We start from the raw sequence: 19,497 nt of genomic DNA on the forward strand, positions 1-19,497 counted from the left end.
GCGTGAAGAGGGGGAGAGGTGGAGAAGGGGAATGTACCCCTCTGCGGTTTGGATTCTTCCAATCCAAGTTTAGAAAGATGAGCAAAGAAAGAGCCACATTATTATTCTCCTTTCTTTTCTTCTTTCTAGCCAAAGTGGCATCAGGAATCTTTGGTTGTAAGTGACAGAAAAATTAATTCAAACTGGCTTAAGCAAAATGATGTCATTAATCAGGGCATGCAGCTGATAATAAGAGCACTGGCGTCAGGTGTGGCTTGAACCAGGTGCTTGGCAAGGATATCACTCCATCTTGCAGTGTTGCCTTGGCTCCGATGGGTTTCTTCTTGGGACAGTGTATGACAGCCAGATGGCTACCAGAAATTCTGGCTCAGCATCCTTCTAGGTCCGGGGGTAACAGGGAAAGAAGCTGCCTTTTCCTGGTCCCTTTCTCTACAAGTCCTTGGGGTCACTCTGACTGAACCAGATGAGGACATGTCTCTACCCCTGACTTCATCACGGGCACTGTGGGCACTGGATGAGCCAATTGGCCTGACTGAGAAAGAGACCGTTGGCTCCCAGTGGGATTCATTGTTAGGGATAAAGGAAGAACCCATGCTCTGTGGTCAGAGTGACCAACGTTCAGCAGGCTCAGGGCGGCCCGGGCCTCTCCAAGTAAGAGCACCTGCAAACGTGGCTGCAGGTGTACGCAGAAGGCCTGAGGCCCAGTTGCCATTGATTGGGCAAAATAAAGGTTCATCCAGTGCTCGGAGACCTGCCCAGTGGCCTCTGGTCTGGTGGACTCTCTGGCGTTGGTGGGAGCCAGGCTGCCTGTGTAGAGTGATCAGTCCTCGCCTGAGGCTGCCCGTCATTGTCAACGTCCCTGCCAGAGGCGGGTCACAAGCTCACCCGCAGCCTGACCGAGCACCGGGTGAAGCCCAGGGTGGACATGTCTTCCTGGACACCCTGCTCCTGAGCTGGGGAGCCAGCTGGGCCCCAGGACAGCTCTGCTGTGGGTCCTGGTCAACGCAGAGGCGGCCCCAGCGGAGCTGCAGCAGGATGCGGGCTGCGCCTGCCCTGCCCTGTGGACCCTGCTCCAGAGTCTCAGGGCTTCCTGGGGGAGTGGCCCTGCGGACGAGGGTCTGGAACTCCAGGGGGACAGTGCCAGCCCCAGAGGTCAGGGGAGCTGGGGCGCTCCACCGCCCTTCCCACGTGGACGCCTCTGGGGGCAAGGACGGCTGCAGGCCCCAGCTGCCCCCAGGTGGCCCTGCTGAGACCCCAGCAGAGGAGTGTGGGGAAAACCAACCGACTCAAGGCTTCTGTTCCGTCCCGCTTCCCCTCCCCCTCTCCCTCCAGCCGCTCTGCCCATCGCGGCCCTTGAGCCTTGGGCTTGAGTTTGCTCTGTGCTCCTCTCTCTGCCCAGGTGGACCCCCTCCTCCACCTCTCTGATCCCCTCCAGTGCCCTCCTGCTCCCCACCCCTGCACCGTCCCCTCCTCGTGCCACTCTCCTCCCTTAGGAATGTCACCTGCCCTCTGGTGGCTCCTCCCCCACGCTGTCCTGGAGCAGTGCCTGGTGTGGCCCGGGGCCTGCTGGATCTGCTGAAGGACTGAAGCCGTGGGTAGATGAGTGGGTCCAGCGGCAGGTCTGCTCACCAGGTGAGGCTCAGGTTCCCGTCTGCCCAGGGCGGCCGCCTGGTGCCTGGCCCTCAAGGGTCCTTCTGACAGGGCAATGGTGGGCAGGCCTGAGGGCTGGGGACAAGGCAGAGGTGCTGGGAACTCAGAAGGGTGACCGAATGGAGGTGGCGGCCCGAGAGGTCCCTGAGGGTGTGGGACCCCAAGGTCAAGGTGGCCGCTTCACCACCAGGAATGCCATCCTCACCCCGTCTGTGTGCCCAGCGCCCCTTGCAGGTAGTTACGGCACCCAAAGATAGCACCCGATTCGGAGGCAGAGAGTCCGCGTTTGCTCTGTCCAGGAGTGACGTGACGGTCGGCACCGGCCACCCAAGGCTCTGCAGCCTGAGTTTCCTCACCCAGAAAACGGGGACGATGCTCTGGGGACGCTCCATGCTGTTGGACTCCTTGGTGGAGCCTCTGCTCCTGGGGGTGATGTGGAGCAGGGACGCCTGGAGGGACACACAGCCCCCGTGAGCTGATGCGCGGTGGGACCCTGAAGTCTTGGGCTAGTCTTCCCCCTGCCTGCCCTCAGGCTGGCCCAGGGGACTCGACTTCTGGGCTCCATCCAGACCAACCGAATAGGCATCTTTTGGGGTGAGGCCAGTAAGAGTGGGGAGACCTGGGTTTTAAAGTTCAAGGATTGTTGAGCCCCTGAAATGTGGTTAGAGCAACCAAGAAACCCCATATTTAATTTCATTTGATCCTTTAGGTTTGAATTTAAACAGTCCCCTGCAGCTAGTAGGTAAGGCCCAGGCTAGGATGAGGCCGCGGGTGCGGTCACTCTTAGGAGGCTGCATTTCCTGCGCCCTCACATTGGTAGGGCTTTTGCCAGGTGACCTTACCTGACACCCACCCTTTCCTCTGAGCCGGGGACCAGGGCAGAGGCTCTTGGTCACACCTTACGTCCCCCCGTCTCTGGATTGGAGCTCTCCAGCCCCCTGGACAGCCACCTGCAGCTGCAGGTTAAAGGTCTCCAGGTGAGATCCCGCGACTCACTGCTGGGTATGTGTCCAAGGGAAAGAAAAGAAAGTGTCTTGAAAATGTGGTAAACAGGCGTCCCTCGGATTCACAGGGGACTGATTCCAGGACCTCGTCTGCAGCATTAGAACCTGTGTTTGCTCAAGTCCTTATTAGATGGTGGGGTGTCTGCACATAGTCTACTACCTCTTCCTGAGCACTTTGATCTCTAGATGACTTGTAATGCCCAATGCGATGCAAATGCTATGTAAACAGATGTGACACTGTGTTGCTTAAGGACAATTACAAGGAAAATCTGTATGTCCAGTGGAGATGGAATTTTTCCTCTTTTCCGTATTTTATAGGTGCATTGCAGCTGTGCATCCTGGTGGCGTGCATTGTTGTATGTTCGTGTACGCACACAGTACAACAATCAAGTGTGGTCATTAGATTGTTCCCCTCTCTCCTCCTCTCCCGGCCCCTGGTCCCTTTCCTCTACTCCACTGATCTCCCTTAGATTTTCACGAGATCCTCCACCTTCCTCTTCCCTTTCCCCTCTAACCTCCGTATATGAGAGAAGCCTATGACCCTTGACTTTCTCAGTTTGGCTTATTTCGCTTAGATTGAAGTTCTGAAGTTCCGTCCATTTTCCTGCAGAAGACATGACTTCCATTTTCATTAGGGCTGAATAAAACCCCGTTGTGTGTACGACACATTTTCTTTATCCATTCATCTGGTGATGGACACTCCGTTAGTCCCTCAGTTTGTGAGTCATGCTGCTACAGACATGGGTATGCATGTGTCCCGGCGTTGTAAATGACGATGACTTCAGTATGAGGACTTGAATTCTTTAGGATTCATGCCAAGGAGGGCTATAACTGGGTCATGTGGTGGTTTCAGATGGAATTTAAAAACCTGACTTTTCATCCATGCTTGATTGAATCTGTGGATGCAGAACTCATGGATACACATGTACATATTTATTGGAATATCACTCTGCCTTACAAAAGAAGCAAATCCTGCCATTTGGGACCACATCGATAAACCTGCAAGACCGTGTATAAGCCAGACAATCACTGCATGCTTTCACTTACATGTGGGACATGAAAATGTCGAGCTCAGAGTGTGAAGAGTGGTTGCCAAGGGCTGGGAGGAGGTGAAGTAAGAGGTACAGCTTGCAGCTAGAGGATGAGTAAGTTCTGGGGACCTACAGTACACTCCAGCGGCTGGTTAACCATACTGTATCATGTACTTGGAATTCGCTGAAGGAGTGGACCTTACATATCTTCTATCACACACACAGAAGGTAACGTGAGGTGGTGGAAGTGCTGATTAGCTTGATTATAGTGATCATCTCACAATGCACACGGATATCGAAACATCAGGTCTGCGCCGTGGGGCACACCACTCTTATTTGTTAATGATGCCCCCACAAAGCGGAAAAACAAAGGGAAAAATTCAGCTTCTTTTCAAAGAGGAGGACAGAGCAGAGGAAGATGGAGTCTTTAAGGAATGCTGGGAGCTGCGCTTGTGAAGTGGGCAGTCGAGGTCTAGGATGTGAACCCGATAAACGGTCCCATAAGCGGAGCTGGTTGTTGGGGAACCCTGTGCTCCTGGGTGGTGGGGGGATGTGCTCTTGGAAAATGATGGACGGCACGGGTTCAGCGCTGGCCTTTGGTTTTCCTGCCGAGCCTGCATTTCTCGATCAGCTCACCCGGTCACCAGGCGGTCGCATGCTCATGGGGCACCCGAGCCCCTGGGTGCTACGGTGGATACTGAGCCCCTCGCGCTGGACTTCAGGGGATGGGCTGGCATATGTTTCTGTTTTGTTCTGAAGGTCATGGGGGACACCGGAAAAATGTGTTGGGGGCCCTGTGGTCTATGTCGAAGGCCAGGGAGTCGGACAGCTGCAGTAGCCAGGCACAGGTGGGTGGGAGGCGGGGAGGCGGGGAGGCCGGGCGGGGGCTGCAGACAGGAGTCACCCCGTTGAGGTGGAGAGAGAAACTTGGAGCATCGCAACAGAGGCCCGTGCAACAGGGACGGGGACAGTGGGGACTCGCAGGGTGATGAGGAAGTAAGGCTGCCCCCAGCTCCCGTGACGGGGACCTCTCTTTCCCCAGGAATAGAACTGGGACACAACCTGGGTCTTGAAACCTCTGACCAGCTGCTGGGGGTGGACTTTGTGTTCGAAGGCAACGGAGCTGATGTGCTTCTGAACGTGGTGTCTGCTGTGACTTCCTCCGCAGCCTCCGGCCCCGGAGCTGATTGCCAGTGGCCAGGAGATGGTGGACACTGGTCTCTACTTCTGGGGGTCTTCTTTGCTATTGGTCATCATCCCCTCCCTCTCTCTCACACACACACATACCCCTTTCTGTCCAGCACCCCTGAAAGCCATGTTCAGCCACAGACTCTGGACTCCCAGCTCTGCCGGGTGCTAGGTACGCTTTGGGCAGCTCACCCTTACTGAACCCCAGTTTTAAACTCTGAGACTCAGGGGTCATAATGATAGTGCCTCCGCTCCATGTGACTTGTGCTGAGCGTTGGGTGCACCCGATGAATGCCAGCTGCGATGAGGGCCCAGGTGACGACGGCGAGGGGGAGGGTGACAGGAGGGCAGAGCCGTTGGCCGGTGGGACCGCTCAGGGTGCGCACAGTGACAAGGCTGCTCCCTTGAGTCCTGGGGCCTGTCCAGTTCAATGCCTTTACTTTTCCTCCTGCCTATGGAGAGGCACAGAAGTTCAGTGGATACCGTGTAACAGTCCCTCAGGCAGGAAGTTCATCAGGAGCACCCGGGCAGTCCTCGGGGAGGAAAGAGAGTTCCCAAGGAGTCTCTCGCCATCTTTGCTGGGCTGCTGCGACATTTCCTCCACTGGGTGCCCACCCTGTTGGCCGTGGGAGCAGGGCTGTGGACGTGGGTGCAGCGTTGCCCAGAGCGGTCAGTCCATCCCTGCACCAGGATCTGAAGGTGCTGCCTCCCGGGAAGGACCTGCTGTTGAGGTGAGGCTCAGGGAAACGAACCAATCAGCTTTGGAGTTCAGGTCTCAGCACCTCCATCTCGACTGGACTGACACAGGGCCCCCGCACTGGCGCGTTTTACAGTGACTCTCCAAGTGGTCAAGGCGGAGCGTCCTTGCCGTCATCCTGGGGCCACCCGGGGCTCTCTTCCTGGTTGCTATGAGCAATGCCAGGCTTGGGCGTTATGCGGCTGGCCCTTTCTTTCTCGGGCATTTAGAATCATTTAGGGGGTAAGTGAAATGAAAGTTGTCACGCGCCTCTAAAACCAGCCTGGGGACAGGGCTGCGCTTCCTGCATGTCCATCATTGTACCAGGATCTGAAGATACTCCCGGGAATGACCATGGAGTTGGATGTCATTCTAGGGACTCGGCCAGCGCTGGAACATTCTAGAAAAGGATTCAACGCTCTAGGCCTGTTCTAATGAGACCTCATGGATGGTAGGACTGAAACGCGGAGCCTGGAGCAGACAGACACCCAGAGCCCCACACCCCCGGCCTCCCTCGCTCTGTTTGAGACAGTCTGTTCTGCAGAGCCTGAGCCTGGGGACGCAACTGCTTCTGCTTCAGAACCAAAGTGGGTGTTGGAAACCTGTTCCTCTCCCCTGGCTGCGCATCCTCAGGAAGCCACATGCCAGAGGGGGTCAGGGGCCATCTGTTAGTGTCCCGAGTCCAGGCGTAGCAGGAGACACTGCCCCGCCATCAGGGTGGGAAGTGGGAAGGGCGTGCGGAGGCGGGAGGGCCGTTCTGCAGCTCTGGACCGTGGCCGGACTCCCCAGCCCCCACCAGTCCCTAAATCACCTTAGGAAAGTCCCAGTGCGAGCGTCTTCAGAGCCTGCTCCTGCAATTAAGCTTTGCAAGTGCCTCCTCACACCCCCCTCCGGGAGTACAGAGCCTTTGATCCACCGTGCTTTTTGTCTGAAGCTGAAGTTCCAGGTGCCCGTGGAAATGAAAGTGGTGCAGCATGATCATCTGAGGCACATGAAGGGCATCGGTGACGGTTTCTTTCCAAAGAGTGCAGCTAGGATTGGAACTGGGCAGTCTGACCCCAGAAGTTCTGCTCCGAGCCGTCTTGGGGGAGGGGCAGCTAATGGGGACCACAGGGGACAGTCCCGGGAGACGTTGGCCGGCTCTGAAGTGTTGCAGGGCAGGATGGCACAAGGCCAGGGTTTTGTACGTTCCTTTCACAGATGGCCTGTGCCTGGCTGGCTCTGGGCTGATGAACGGCCGTCCCCATGATGGTCTTTGTCCTTCACAAAGTCCACAGTCCCGCCACGCCATCCTCTGTGCGGGGAGAGCTAGAAAAGACGGACAGCTCCGCTCGGTGCGTTTAGCAGCTCATGGGTACGCCGTAACCTCTAACCCACCATGCCTGGAGCAAGGGTCTTGGAAGAGCCCCACTCCCGCTGCACCTGGCCTGTGTGACCGCCACCTCTCCTCCGACACGGTGATCCCAGGGACTGTGTGCTTCGGCTTGTCTCAAGGCCCATGTTGTGGGTCCTAACTGTGCCCTGGTGTGGGTCCTCCTGAGGACTCTCTCCATGTCTCGTGACCTCCAGCAGGGACAATGCCCACCCGCGGCCTGTCGTGGTCCAGGAGTAGCTCTGCCGGTCAGCTTCCTCAGACCATCCCCTTAGGAGGGAGACGCTGCGTTTCTTTAGTATTTAACCCTGGGCATTTGTGGTCCTGTTCCAAATCCCCTAGACTTGACCCTGGTGCCCTCGTCTGTTGGTAGGGTCTTTGGGTTGCTCCCCTGTTTGGTATTTAAAGAGGCTTGAGGGACGCCTGTGGGCTCACCGGCCTCCGCTATTCCCCTCCATATCAATGAAGGTGCATTAAAATGTGTTCAGGGCTCTGGGAGGAGGAGTGGTTTCCGGGCGGGTGGACACGGTGGTGATGGTGTGGGACGTTTTGTCTCCTCGGGACTCAACGCTGAAGGTCCGTTCAAAATGCAGTGCCGGGACCGAGCCCTCCCCTGCCACCTTCTGTTTAAACCAGGACATTCTCTGAGGCTACCCGCTCGTCACTGCCGTGGACCCCCATCCCTCTCTTCTCCGTGTGTCACGGGCCAAGCCTTCTGGGAGGTTCCAGGGACAAAGAGACACAGACTTCAGTCTCTCTGCCCTTGAGGCTCCCACAGTCTTGTTGAGATGTGATTTAACATGATTAATCAATTCGAGAATATTGGATTTCTCCAAAAGCTACTGTAGGGAAAAGATAATTATTCAAAGTCTTTAAATCTGTTACCCATTTTAATTGATTTAATTAGGTAAAATTCACAGAGCTGTGATGCGGGAAGGAGCCCAGGAGGCATTTATTTGTCCCCGTTTCTTCTCTCTGCCTTTGGGCCACATAGCACCCAGATCATCCCCAAACCCACACATTTCAGAAAAGAGCACACAGAGGTCTGGCCATTTAGACAGCCTTCCATGACCGTCCACGGGAGAGGGCGGACCTGTTCCAGGACTCACGGGCGCAGCTGTAGCACCATCCCGAAAGACACAGGCGACCTGTGCCCCTCGAACACGCGTGTGCACAGTGGGGTCCCATGTGCTTTCCTGCTGAGGTGGCGTTAGACAGGCCCCGCCCACAGTGCAGAATGACACGTGGCTGCAATGCGATCAGGACCTGGGGACTCTCGGTGTTTCTCGCATCCTGACAAAGGGCCCACCCTCTGCCTGGTTGCAGTTTTCCATCCTCCCACGGGTGTACGCACCAGTCCTGTGCCAATCCTAAAGGACCCCGAGAGGCCGTGGGGGGGTGTGGGCCAGGGGACAGGGTGTGGAGTCTCAGGACCCGGGTTTGGACACTGACGGGGCGCGTGGCCGTTTTCGGCCTCACCCACCCTTGCCCATAAATGAGCAACTTCCTGGGATCCTTCTGGGGCTTCGATGCACGGAGCAGGGTGCGGTGTATTGTCGCCTGCTTTTCTGAGTGAAAATTTAGTCTCGTGTTCATAGATTTTTGCAGATGTCAGGACCAATAGGAACCCTTAGCCCAGTGCACGTCACCGGGTCGCGCAGTGTGTGAACACTAGTGGTCGCCTGTTGTGCTCGGAATGCTCCGTGCCTCTGCCTGCAGCCCTCGAGGCCCTACACAGTGGGGCTCCTGCCAAATTCTTCAACATCATTGATCCTTTCTACTCCTTGGGCCAGAAGGCCCTTGTCCACAGTTCCTGGAACCCTCAAAATGTACCTCGGGACACCTCTGTCATGCCCCCTCAGCTGTGTCTCGCCTGCACCCTCCTTCCACATGGCCTCTCTCGGTCACTGGTCCTGGCTGGCTTGTCCCCACATTCCCATCAGGTCTGTGACGGCAGAGACCCTGGGGGATCTGCCTCCTAATCACCATCTCCAAGGTCTGGCGCGAAGTTGGCGCACAGAGGAGCTCAACCCGTGAGTGTTGGTGTGAACACGTTGGCGTTCACGTTGCATCTATTGCACGGGAACCTAAGTTGGCGTTACAGAAACTCGACTCGGAGGGGCCTGCGTGGCATGGGAGCTCGTTGGCCCCTGTAGCCAAGAGGGTTGATGGCCTGAGGCATGGCACACTCCAGGGCTCCAGTGTGTCCTGTGAGTCTGTTTCCCGATGCTGCTCCCTTTCCCCAGTAGGAGCCTGGGGCCAGGGAGAGCTGTTCTGTTGGAACCAGATGGACTCAAGGGTGGGAGAGGAGGAACGGAGGGAAGGAGAGCCGCTGGGGGTGGCTCAACAGCAGGCACCTTCCCTCTGCAGCTCCCTGATCTGCTGCAGAGCCTGGCACACAGTAGGTGCTCAGGAATGGTTTTAAATGGGTACAGGCGTGCTTGGCCTCCCCTGGCTGTAGGAGGGGCCCTCTCTGAGCCCAGACAGACAGACAGACAGACGGTTGTCCATGCCCGCCTCGCTCATCCTCTGCTTTCTTTCCTCTCACTGTTGGCAGGACCCGACGTCCACCTTCTTCCAGTTTGGAGCGTCCATCCAGCAGCAAGCCACGGTCATGCTCAAGGTCATGCAGGACTACGACTGGCACGTCTTCTCCCTGGTGACCACCATCTTCCCTGGCTACAGGGACTTCATCAGCTTCATCAAGACCACCGTGGACAACAGCTTCGTGGGCTGGGACATGCAGAACGTGATCACGCTGGACACGTCCTTCGAGGATGCGAAGACGCAAGTCCAGCTGAAGAAGATCCACTCCTCCGTCATCCTGCTCTACTGCTCCAAAGACGAGGCCGTCCTCATCCTGAGCGAGGCCCGCTCCCTGGGCCTCACGGGCTATGACTTCTTCTGGATTGTCCCCAGCTTGGTCTCTGGGAACACGGAGCTCATCCCCAAAGAGTTTCCATCGGGACTCATCTCCGTCTCCTACGATGACTGGGACTACAGCCTGGAGGCGAGGGTGAGGGACGGTCTGGGCATCCTGACCACCGCGGCGTCCTCCATGTTGGACAAGTTCTCCTACATCCCCGAGGCCAAGGCCAGCTGCTACGGGCAGACGGAGAAGCCGGAGACCCCGACTCACACTCTGCACCAGTAAGAGAGGGCTCTTGGCTTGCTCCCAGAGTGGGCGCAGGGTTTAGTTGCCCTGATTTTTTTTTTTGCTTGTTTACATACTCGTTGATGAATGTGCTCTGAAAGCAGAGACTGTTGTGTGTGTGCAGACGTTTTGTTTTGTTTGATTCTGCCCTGTTTTCTCTGTTTTCTTCCCATCTTGTTTTGAGATATATATCATCCTATTTTCATTTTTTTACAACTTTTTTAAATTCAAAAACTCTATCTATCTGTCCACCATTTATCGTAATTATATCTCCAGTCTATCTAAATTCTTTGCAATGTGCATATCGTATTCTTCAATATGGATATGCCATGGTTTATTTTTCGAATCTGCATAATGATAGGAATTTAGTTTTTTTCCCCCAGATTGTTTTTCCGTTAGAAGTGAAACGCCAGGGATAATCGTCACACTTGTCTCTTGAATCACACGTGCAATTGTTTTTCTAGGGTTGAGTCTAAGAGTGGGGTTTGGGGGGTCATTGGGCAGGTGCATTTTTGATTTAAGTATCTATTGCCAAATTGTGCTTACCAAGTAACTATACCCTCTACATTCACACCAGCATTTTGTGAAACCGGCCACTTCCCACATCCGCAGCAGCCCGATGTGCTTTGGGGAAGCTGCCTCCACCAGTGGGCTGGATCTCTTTTGTGTCTGAGTATTTTCGTAGGTCAATGGAGATCTTGGCAAGCATCAGTGCTAAGACTGCATTGCACTCCATCATCTGGATGTATCGTAATTCATTCAACCATTCCCATCAGGGTAGACATCACATTCTTGTTTCTGGGAAGTGTCACTGTACCTTGTGGCCTGTCATGATGGCCCAGCTGTTGAGATTTAGCATCTCACTCCGACGTCATTGGCATGTTTCTGCCTAAGGTTCCCTGGTTTGATCTGTGCTCATTTCTCAGGTGGCCAGCAGGGGGCGCCGTGTAGGGACTTGTCCAGATTCCAGCTCTACCTGGCCCACTGTCTGTAGGACTAGACCATCCTGGCCCACTGTCTGTAGGACTAGACCATCCTGGCCCACTGTCTCTGTAGGACTAGACCATCCTGGCCCACTGTCTCTGTAGGACTAGACCATCCTGGCCCACTGTCTCTGTAGGACTAGACCATCCTGGCCCACTGTCTCTGTAGGACTAGACCATCATGGCCCACTGTCTGTAGGACTAGACCATCATGGCCCACTGTCTGTAGGACTAGACCATCATGGCCCACTGTCTGTAGGACTAGACCATCCTGGCCCACTGTCTGTAGGACTAGACCATCCTGGCCCACTGTCTCTGTAGGACTAGACCATCCTGGCCCACTGTCTCTGTAGGACTAGACCATCCTGGCCCACTGTCTGTAGGACTAGACCATCATGGCCCACTGTCTGTAGGACTAGACCATCATGGCCCACTGTCTGTAGGACTAGACCATCCTGGCCCACTGTCTGTAGGACTAGACCATCCTGGCCCACTGTCTCTGTAGGACTAGACCATCCTGGCCCACTGTCTCTGTAGGACTAGACCATCCTGGCCCACTGTCTCTGTAGGACTAGACCATCCTGGCCCACTGTCTCTGTAGGACTAGACCATCCTGGCCCACTGTCTGTAGGACTAGACCATCATGGCCCACTGTCTGTAGGACTAGACCATCCTGGCCCACTGTCTCTGTAGGACTAGACCATCATGGCCCACTGTCTGTAGGACTAGACCATCCTGGCCCACTGTCTGTAGGACTAGACCATCCTGGCCCACTGTCTCTGTAGGACTAGACCATCCTGGCCCACTGTCTCTGTAGGACTAGACCATCCTGGCCCACTGTCTCTGTAGGACTAGACCATCATGGCCCACTGTCTGTAGGACTAGACCATCATGGCCCACTGTCTGTAGGACTAGACCATCATGGCCCACTGTCTGTAGGACTAGACCATCCTGGCCCACTGTCTCTGTAGGACTAGACCATCCTGGCCCACTGTCTCTGTAGGACTAGACCATCCTGGCCCACTGTCTCTGTAGGACTAGACCATCCTGGCCCACTGTCTGTAGGACTAGACCATCATGGCCCACTGTCTCTGTAGGACTAGACCATCCTGGCCCACTGTCTCTGTAGGACTAGACCATCATGGCCCACTGTCTGTAGGACTAGACCATCATGGCCCACTGTCTGTAGGACTAGACCATCCTGGCCCACTGTCTCTGTAGGACTAGACCATCCTGGCCCACTGTCTCTGTAGGACTAGACCATCCTGGCCCACTGTCTCTGTAGGACTAGACCATCCTGGCCCACTGTCTCTGTAGGACTAGACCATCCTGGCCCACTGTCTCTGTAGGACTAGACCATCCTGGCCCACTGTCTCTGTAGGACTAGACCATCCTGGCCCACTGTCTCTGTAGGACTAGACCATCCTGGCCCACTGTCTCTGTAGGACTAGACCATCCTGGCCCACTGTCTCTGTAGGACTAGACCATCCTGGCCCACTGTCTCTGTAGGACTAGACCATCCTGGCCCACTGTCTCTGTAGGACTAGACCATCCTGGCCCACTGTCTCTGTAGGACTAGACCATCCTGGCCCACTGTCTCTGTAGGACTAGACCATCCTGGCCCACTGTCTCTGTAGGACTAGACCATCCTGGCCCACTGTCTCTGTAGGACTAGACCATCATGGCCCACTGTCTCTGTAGGACTAGACCATCATGGCCCACTGTCTCTGTAGGACTAGACCATCATGGCCCACTGTCTCTGTAGGACTAGACCATCCTGGCCCACTGTCTCTGTAGGACTAGACCATCCTGGCCCACTGTCTGTAGGACTAGACCATCATGGCCCACTGTCTCTGTAGGACTAGACCATCCTGGCCCACTGTCTCTGTAGGACTAGACCATCATGGCCCACTGTCTGTAGGACTAGACCATCATGGCCCACTGTCTGTAGGACTAGACCATCCTGGCCCACTGTCTCTGTAGGACTAGACCATCCTGGCCCACTGTCTCTGTAGGACTAGACCATCCTGGCCCACTGTCTCTGTAGGACTAGACCATCCTGGCCCACTGTCTCTGTAGGACTAGACCATCCTGGCCCACTGTCTCTGTAGGACTAGACCATCCTGGCCCACTGTCTCTGTAGGACTAGACCATCCTGGCCCACTGTCTCTGTAGGACTAGACCATCCTGGCCCACTGTCTCTGTAGGACTAGACCATCCTGGCCCACTGTCTCTGTAGGACTAGACCATCCTGGCCCACTGTCTCTGTAGGACTAGACCATCCTGGCCCACTGTCTCTGTAGGACTAGACCATCCTGGCCCACTGTCTCTGTAGGACTAGACCATCCTGGCCCACTGTCTCTGTAGGACTAGACCATCCTGGCCCACTGTCTCTGTAGGACTAGACCATCATGGCCCACTGTCTCTGTAGGACTAGACCATCATGGCCCACTGTCTCTGTAGGACTAGACCATCATGGCCCACTGTCTCTGTAGGACTAGACCATCATGGCCCACTGTCTGTAGGACTAGACCATCATGGCCCACTGTCGGTAGGACTAGACCATCATGGCCCACTGTCTGTAGGACTAGACCATGTCCGCACCTCTGTGGTGCTTATCGCAACGTGACGATGATGTCGCCTATATCCCAAGAGGTCATGCTCAAACGTCAGCACCCACCAGAATCTTTGGGGGGTTTGTAAAAATACCAGTTGCTGGGCCCTAGGCTCAGAGTTTTAAGTATATTCCTAGGTGTGGGGCGATCCCCAGGGGTTTCCCCTTATGGCACGTTTCTAAGTGATGTGGACATTGCTGGCCTGAGGACCAGGCGCTGGGAACCGTGTTCTGGGGGTTGTCATGAGGATTCAGTGAGATGCTGGGGCGGTGCTGCTTGGCACCATGCCTGCGGCTGGTAATCATTTTACAACCTTAAAAGTCGCAAGTGAAGGTTTTGGTCATCAGAAATGAAAGTCAGGAGACCTTGTTTGTCGATTGCCAGCAGGGTACGCCAATCTGTCACATCTCGGGAAGATTCTAGGACATTTCAGAGGTCACCTGTGAATTGGGAATTAAGGGGTGTGCATGTGCGTGTGTGTGTGCACGAACATGATGTGTGTCTGTGAGTGTGATACACCTGAAAAACAAACCTGGATTAAGGAAGCTGCTCCTTTGAGGTTTTCCCTTCCCGGCTCCTCTTCCCCCTCTTTGACCATCCTGTTTCTGCCACGTCGTGTTTGGTATTCCAAGTCCTTGTCCAAATAGAATTCAGGGTGAGACCCGAGGGCTGGTTCTGGAGGCTCGGCTGCTGCAAGCCGAGGACAGGGACTGGGCTAATGAATCCGCGCTCTCCTTAACGAGATGTGCCCTGCAGCTGGGATATTCAGGATGTAGCATTTTGACGGGAACATAACTCAATTGTAAGGCAATTGAAATGTACTCTATATAGGAAAGGAAACTCTGGGAGGATAATTGGCAAGACATCCAGGTCTTTCCAGGGACCACCTCGGAGGGCATTTTTTAAGGAGAGAAACCCCGCTGCTGGGAGCCGCTCTGCGCTCCTTCCACGAGTCGCACCTCTGAATGCAGCAATTTTGTAAATGCCATTTCAGCCCAGAAAAGCCAGGCAGCAACTCTCTAAGTCACCCTCCGCTCCGAGGGGTGTGATGAAGCACCTCTGTCCCTGAGGGCTGGCACTCACCCCTCCCCCACCCCACGCTGTTCTTCACACCACCTCAGGAAAGAGTGGCACCTGTCAGTCTGCCCTTGACTGACAGCTGGAGGAAGCCAGGGAAACAGTTCAAAAAAACCACACACACTCTGTCTGTCTGCCTCCATCAGTCCTTCTGTCCAACAGACCCGTGCTCGCCCTGGAGCACACAGATGACCAAGGTGTAACTTCTGTCCCAAACACCACGCTGACAAGACGGGAGATAGACAGGAGAGATCTATCTAAAGACAAACTCAGGTAACAGGAATGCTTGTTTATTTCTTTTAAATATTGAAAAAGAATTTAGAGCAGGGTCTGATGGAATACCCAGTCCTCGTCACCGAGAATGAAGGTTGACGCGCCCGTTTCCCCACATTTTAAAAGGAATAAAACATTAAATGATCATGTAAAGTCTGATCACATCTCACGCTGGCTCTGCTTTTCTCTCCTCCTCTCCACGGGAGGGGAAGCCACTACCACGATTTGACACGTATCCACATCCGCGCACGTCTTTGTAGTTCAGGTAAAGCCTCATGTGCCACGGCGCTCCGGCCACAGTTCTTCCTGGTGGAGACAGATGTGCCTGATAGGTCAGAGTTCCCGTTGCCTGCACCTTGCAATTGGAAGTCCCCTCGGTGACGGGGACGTCGTCGTGTGTTCCTCTCGGTGGCTGCCTTGCGTCCTGTTGTATGAGCACCTCATCTTTCACCTGGTCATTCCCCTGTGACGGACACCTAGGTGGTGATGGGAAGGGCCCTCACTCTGGGAGCTGACGGCAGAGATGCGACCTCTGCAGCCTGCGTTGGACCCACCCCCGGGTTTAGCGGGGCCCCAGGACTCTCGGGGAGGGTCTCCTCACTCCAAGCCTGAAAAGCTGGAGGAAGAAGTCTCACTTGGCAGAGTGCTGGCCACACACACAGCTCTCAAGATGTCCCCTGTGTGACGGGGCAGAGGCAAAGAGCCGCAGAAGCGTTGGATGAATTTGCACCTGCCCGTCTCACGATGCCCGACTGGGGCTCCGGTGTCCGTTCTGACTGGTTGAGCCACACCTTGGCACCAGCTTGACGTGTCACTTGGTGGCCCCCAGGGGCATTGCCCATGATTTTGTGCATGGCCTTGTGTGGTCAGGGTATTAGAGCAACATGACCAGGTCGGGCTGGGGAAGGCACAAGGGGCTCCTACAAGGGGCTCCTTACCAGGGCGGGTGTGGGTGATGTGGCCACGCACCTGCTCTGTCCCACAGCTTCACAAGAGCACCGCAGGGGAGAGGGGAGATCTCCGTTATGTTCAATATTCCTCGTTTTGCAGAGGACACTTTGGAAAATGCTGACTGCTCTTTTCAAAGTTCAAAAATAGCTCAGCCGAGTTATGTAACCGCCTCCTTGCAACTGCGAAGCTATTAAACATCTGTCCCTTCGCCATGCACAGAGCACATCCCGGGGCATGGAGGTAAACCGTGACCTGCTTTGCTGGTGTGGGACCCGTTCTGTCCTGTTCATGAGTGGACAGGCTCCCCGGGAGATGGCGTGGCATTGCAGTTGAGAGTGTGGCCTCTGGGGCCAGGTGACCTGGGTCCAGGTCTCTGACCTGCCCAGTTTTAGATCTGAGACTTGGGGTGAGTCCCATCTGTTCCCTCCAGTGCAATATGGGCATGAGAAAAGCTCTCAGACCCGGGCCTGGCCCGTGGGAAGACTGTCCATAAATGGTCACTAGCACACTCTGAGCATTCCCACTCTGAAAATATAAAATTCCCAAATGATCCAAAATCTGAAGCTTCTTGAGTGCCAACATGGTGCTACAAGTGGAAAATTCCACTCCTGACCTTCCGTGATGGCTCGCCGTCAGAACACGGTGCTCTAAAACATGGTATGAGATTTCCCTCGGACTATGAGTATGAGGTCTTATGTGAAGCTTAAATGAATTCTGTCTCGAGACTCGGGTCCTAGCCCGCAAGTAGCTCATTAGGTCTGTGCAGACAGCCAATACCGGACTACGTCTGTCCCCAGGCATTTCAGACCAGGGACACTCGGCCTGGATCGATGAAACCTGTGGACAGAATTGGAGGGAAACAGGTGTCTCTGCTCACTAGAGCCCACGATATTTGTTCATGGTGAAAAAAGAAGAAATCCGTTGCCTCCAGTGGACTAGCACCAGATGACCCAGAGAGCCACTGCAGGAGCCCGGGGCCAGCAGGGTGGCACCTGTCTCTTGTCTTCTCCGAGGTACAGGGCACCGGGACAGGGAGCCCTACTCACCGTGGCAGAGCCGTAGGAGACAGGGAAGTGTCACGGTGGGCACGGCACCCGGAGAAGAGGAGCAGGACCGAGAACTAGCGCCCTGGGGACGTGTGCCAGGCTTCTTTGGGGGCGGTCTTACTCTTTCTGCTGTGCTACGTCTCGAGCTGCCGGTCCCTGTGCAGTCTCTGGTCCTCCGTGTGGGCCTGGGCAAGTTTCCTACCGCATTTCAGGGCTGTGGAGTTAGGGATGCCAAACCCTGGGTGTGCACCATGGACGGGTGTGCACCATGGACGGGTGTGCCTGTGTGTGTGCGTGTGTGCGTGTTGGCGTGTGCACCTGGGTCCCCCCTTCCACAGTGGAGGGGACACATTTTACATTACTGAGAAAGGGGTCTGAGAAGGGGGAAGTCAATATTTCTCATCTTGCCCAAGGATTGCCTGGGGAGCCTTATGGCCCTGGGGGACGAGGGGCAGCATGGTGCAGAGAGCAGTCCCCAGCTGTGTGGTGTGACCGGCTGGCCCGTGATTCACCACATACCTACCAAGCATGAGTTGCTGACCACTCTGAGCCCCGGGTGTGTGTGTGTGTGCGTGTGTGTGTGTGTGTGTGTGTGTGCGATGCCGTCTCTTCTTACCGAGGCAGACTTAAGTGGCAGCATGTGCGTGAGACAGCCTGGTGCCTGGCAGGTGGGAGGCGTTGCACGCATGACCCTGAGGTCATTATCATTTTCTCCTGATGGTCCTCATCGTCTCTTGAGTGCTCACCAGTTACATTGCAGACTGCACACCAGGTCAGGAAGAGAGTCGTGGAAGCGTGTGTCACTTTTATTTTGTAACAACTGAATGATGACCTCTGTCCTGTGGCTGTTATTTTAATCCTAAGAGATGGACACGAAGAAGTTACTCCACTGGAAATCAAGTGGACGTGACTCTGTGTATTTGTATCACAAACAAGTAGGAAAAAAGTCTCCCGGTGGAGTTGGGAGTTGGTGCTGAAGTCATTTGGCCTTGGTTGGCAATGCTTGGTTGGCTCAATTATATGTTTTATGCCAACTTCTTGATTTGTGAAGTCAGGTTTCTGCTTGAAGAAGCAATGGCCCTGTGATGATCCTGAGAGGAACTGAGAAACGGGAGGGAGATACGCAAGTTGGAGCTTAATTTGTGTCCAACTTACATTGATTTCCTTTTTCAATCTTTGTTTCGGAAATAAGCACAGGAAAAGTTTCTGGCTTAATGACCCACACAGACACTGTTCCAAGCCCAGTTGGCATATTTTTATTTGACAATCAGAATCATCACTGTTGGTTTCTTTTTAATACCACAGAAAGCGCCTGCCTGGTTAATTCTCTGAGCTTGACCACAGTTAAGCCTCCCTGGGTGAATGTGATAACTCTTAGCAAATATTTATCTGTGGGATCCCCATGTGCTTGACCAACAGGCTGTCAGTGATATCAGGCTCTCCAGAGACCGAGTCGCCCTGGCGTCTGGGCTGCAAATCTGACTGGGACCCTGAGCTCAGGAAAGGGGAGAAAAAGCTGAGCCTCAAAGTCAATCACAAGAGCTGAGTAGAGAGGGAACCCAGGGGCAGGTGCTGTTGAGAACAAAACGTGCTCCAGGGCTCTGTGACTCTGCAGAATGTGCCTTTGAACACTGCTGTGCCCAAACCCTCTCATCCCCACCATCCTGGGAAGTTGCTCTCCTCCTTCAAGCTGCCATTTCCTGGATTGTAAACAGAAAATTCCAACTGCAGAGGATTGTGGGGATAATTAAATGCACATGAAATACTTAGCCGAGCCCTAGGATAGACCTGGCACTCTACAGATATCAATCCCCCTGCTTTCCCCGGCCAAATGCACAGCTTGACCTGTGTGTCCTGAAGGGCCCAGGAGAGGTGGGGTTGAGCCCCCTGGGTCCCAGCCGGAGCGCTCAGCCGACAGCCGCCCTCCAGCACCATCTCTGTTTGTGCCCTGGTTCCTGGAACACAGCCTTGCCTCTCCTGGCTGGAAGTCAGAAGCGCCGTATGCCAGCCCTGCAGTGCACGTCAATCATTTCCAATTGGCATCCAGTGAATAGCTCGACAAATGGTGAAACTCGATGCTGGCAACTTGAAAAGGGCCAGAAGTTGGCCGCGACGTTACCTTGAGGGAAAGGTAGCTTGGGTTGTTTTGGGGTCACACATAAAGCCCAAATGTTGTTCAGATTTGCCTTAGGCCACAGGAGAATCTCTGGATCTTTGAGCCAGAGTGCCTAGTAATAAAATGTACGGATCTGTCGATCGGCGTCCTCCAGGGTTGAATACGAGAGGTTTTCATTGTGAAACTGGTGATTTGGTCATCCATATAAGTCGAGCTGGGGCCTGCTGACAGGGGCAGAGTGGGGTGGGGTTCCCTGTGCAGCACAGGGACCAGCTAGGAGACCACCATCTAGGTCCAAGAC

General features: G+C 54.8%; 1 protein-coding gene across 1 annotated transcript in view; it reads left to right on the forward strand.

Annotated features, from left to right (window-relative positions):
* The window catches only part of Grin2a (glutamate ionotropic receptor NMDA type subunit 2A), a 325,653-nt gene that overhangs the window by 174,028 nt on the left and 132,128 nt on the right, over positions 1-19,497 (forward strand). Inside the window, exon 2 of the mRNA XM_077106022.1 lies at positions 9,539-10,131. Within this exon, the coding sequence (XP_076962137.1) occupies positions 9,539-10,131 (593 nt within the window). The remainder of the gene's footprint in view (positions 1-9,538; positions 10,132-19,497) is intronic.

This window comes from Callospermophilus lateralis, chromosome 19 (genome assembly GCF_048772815.1).
Source record: "Callospermophilus lateralis isolate mCalLat2 chromosome 19, mCalLat2.hap1, whole genome shotgun sequence".
NCBI lineage: Eukaryota > Metazoa > Chordata > Mammalia > Rodentia > Sciuridae > Callospermophilus > Callospermophilus lateralis.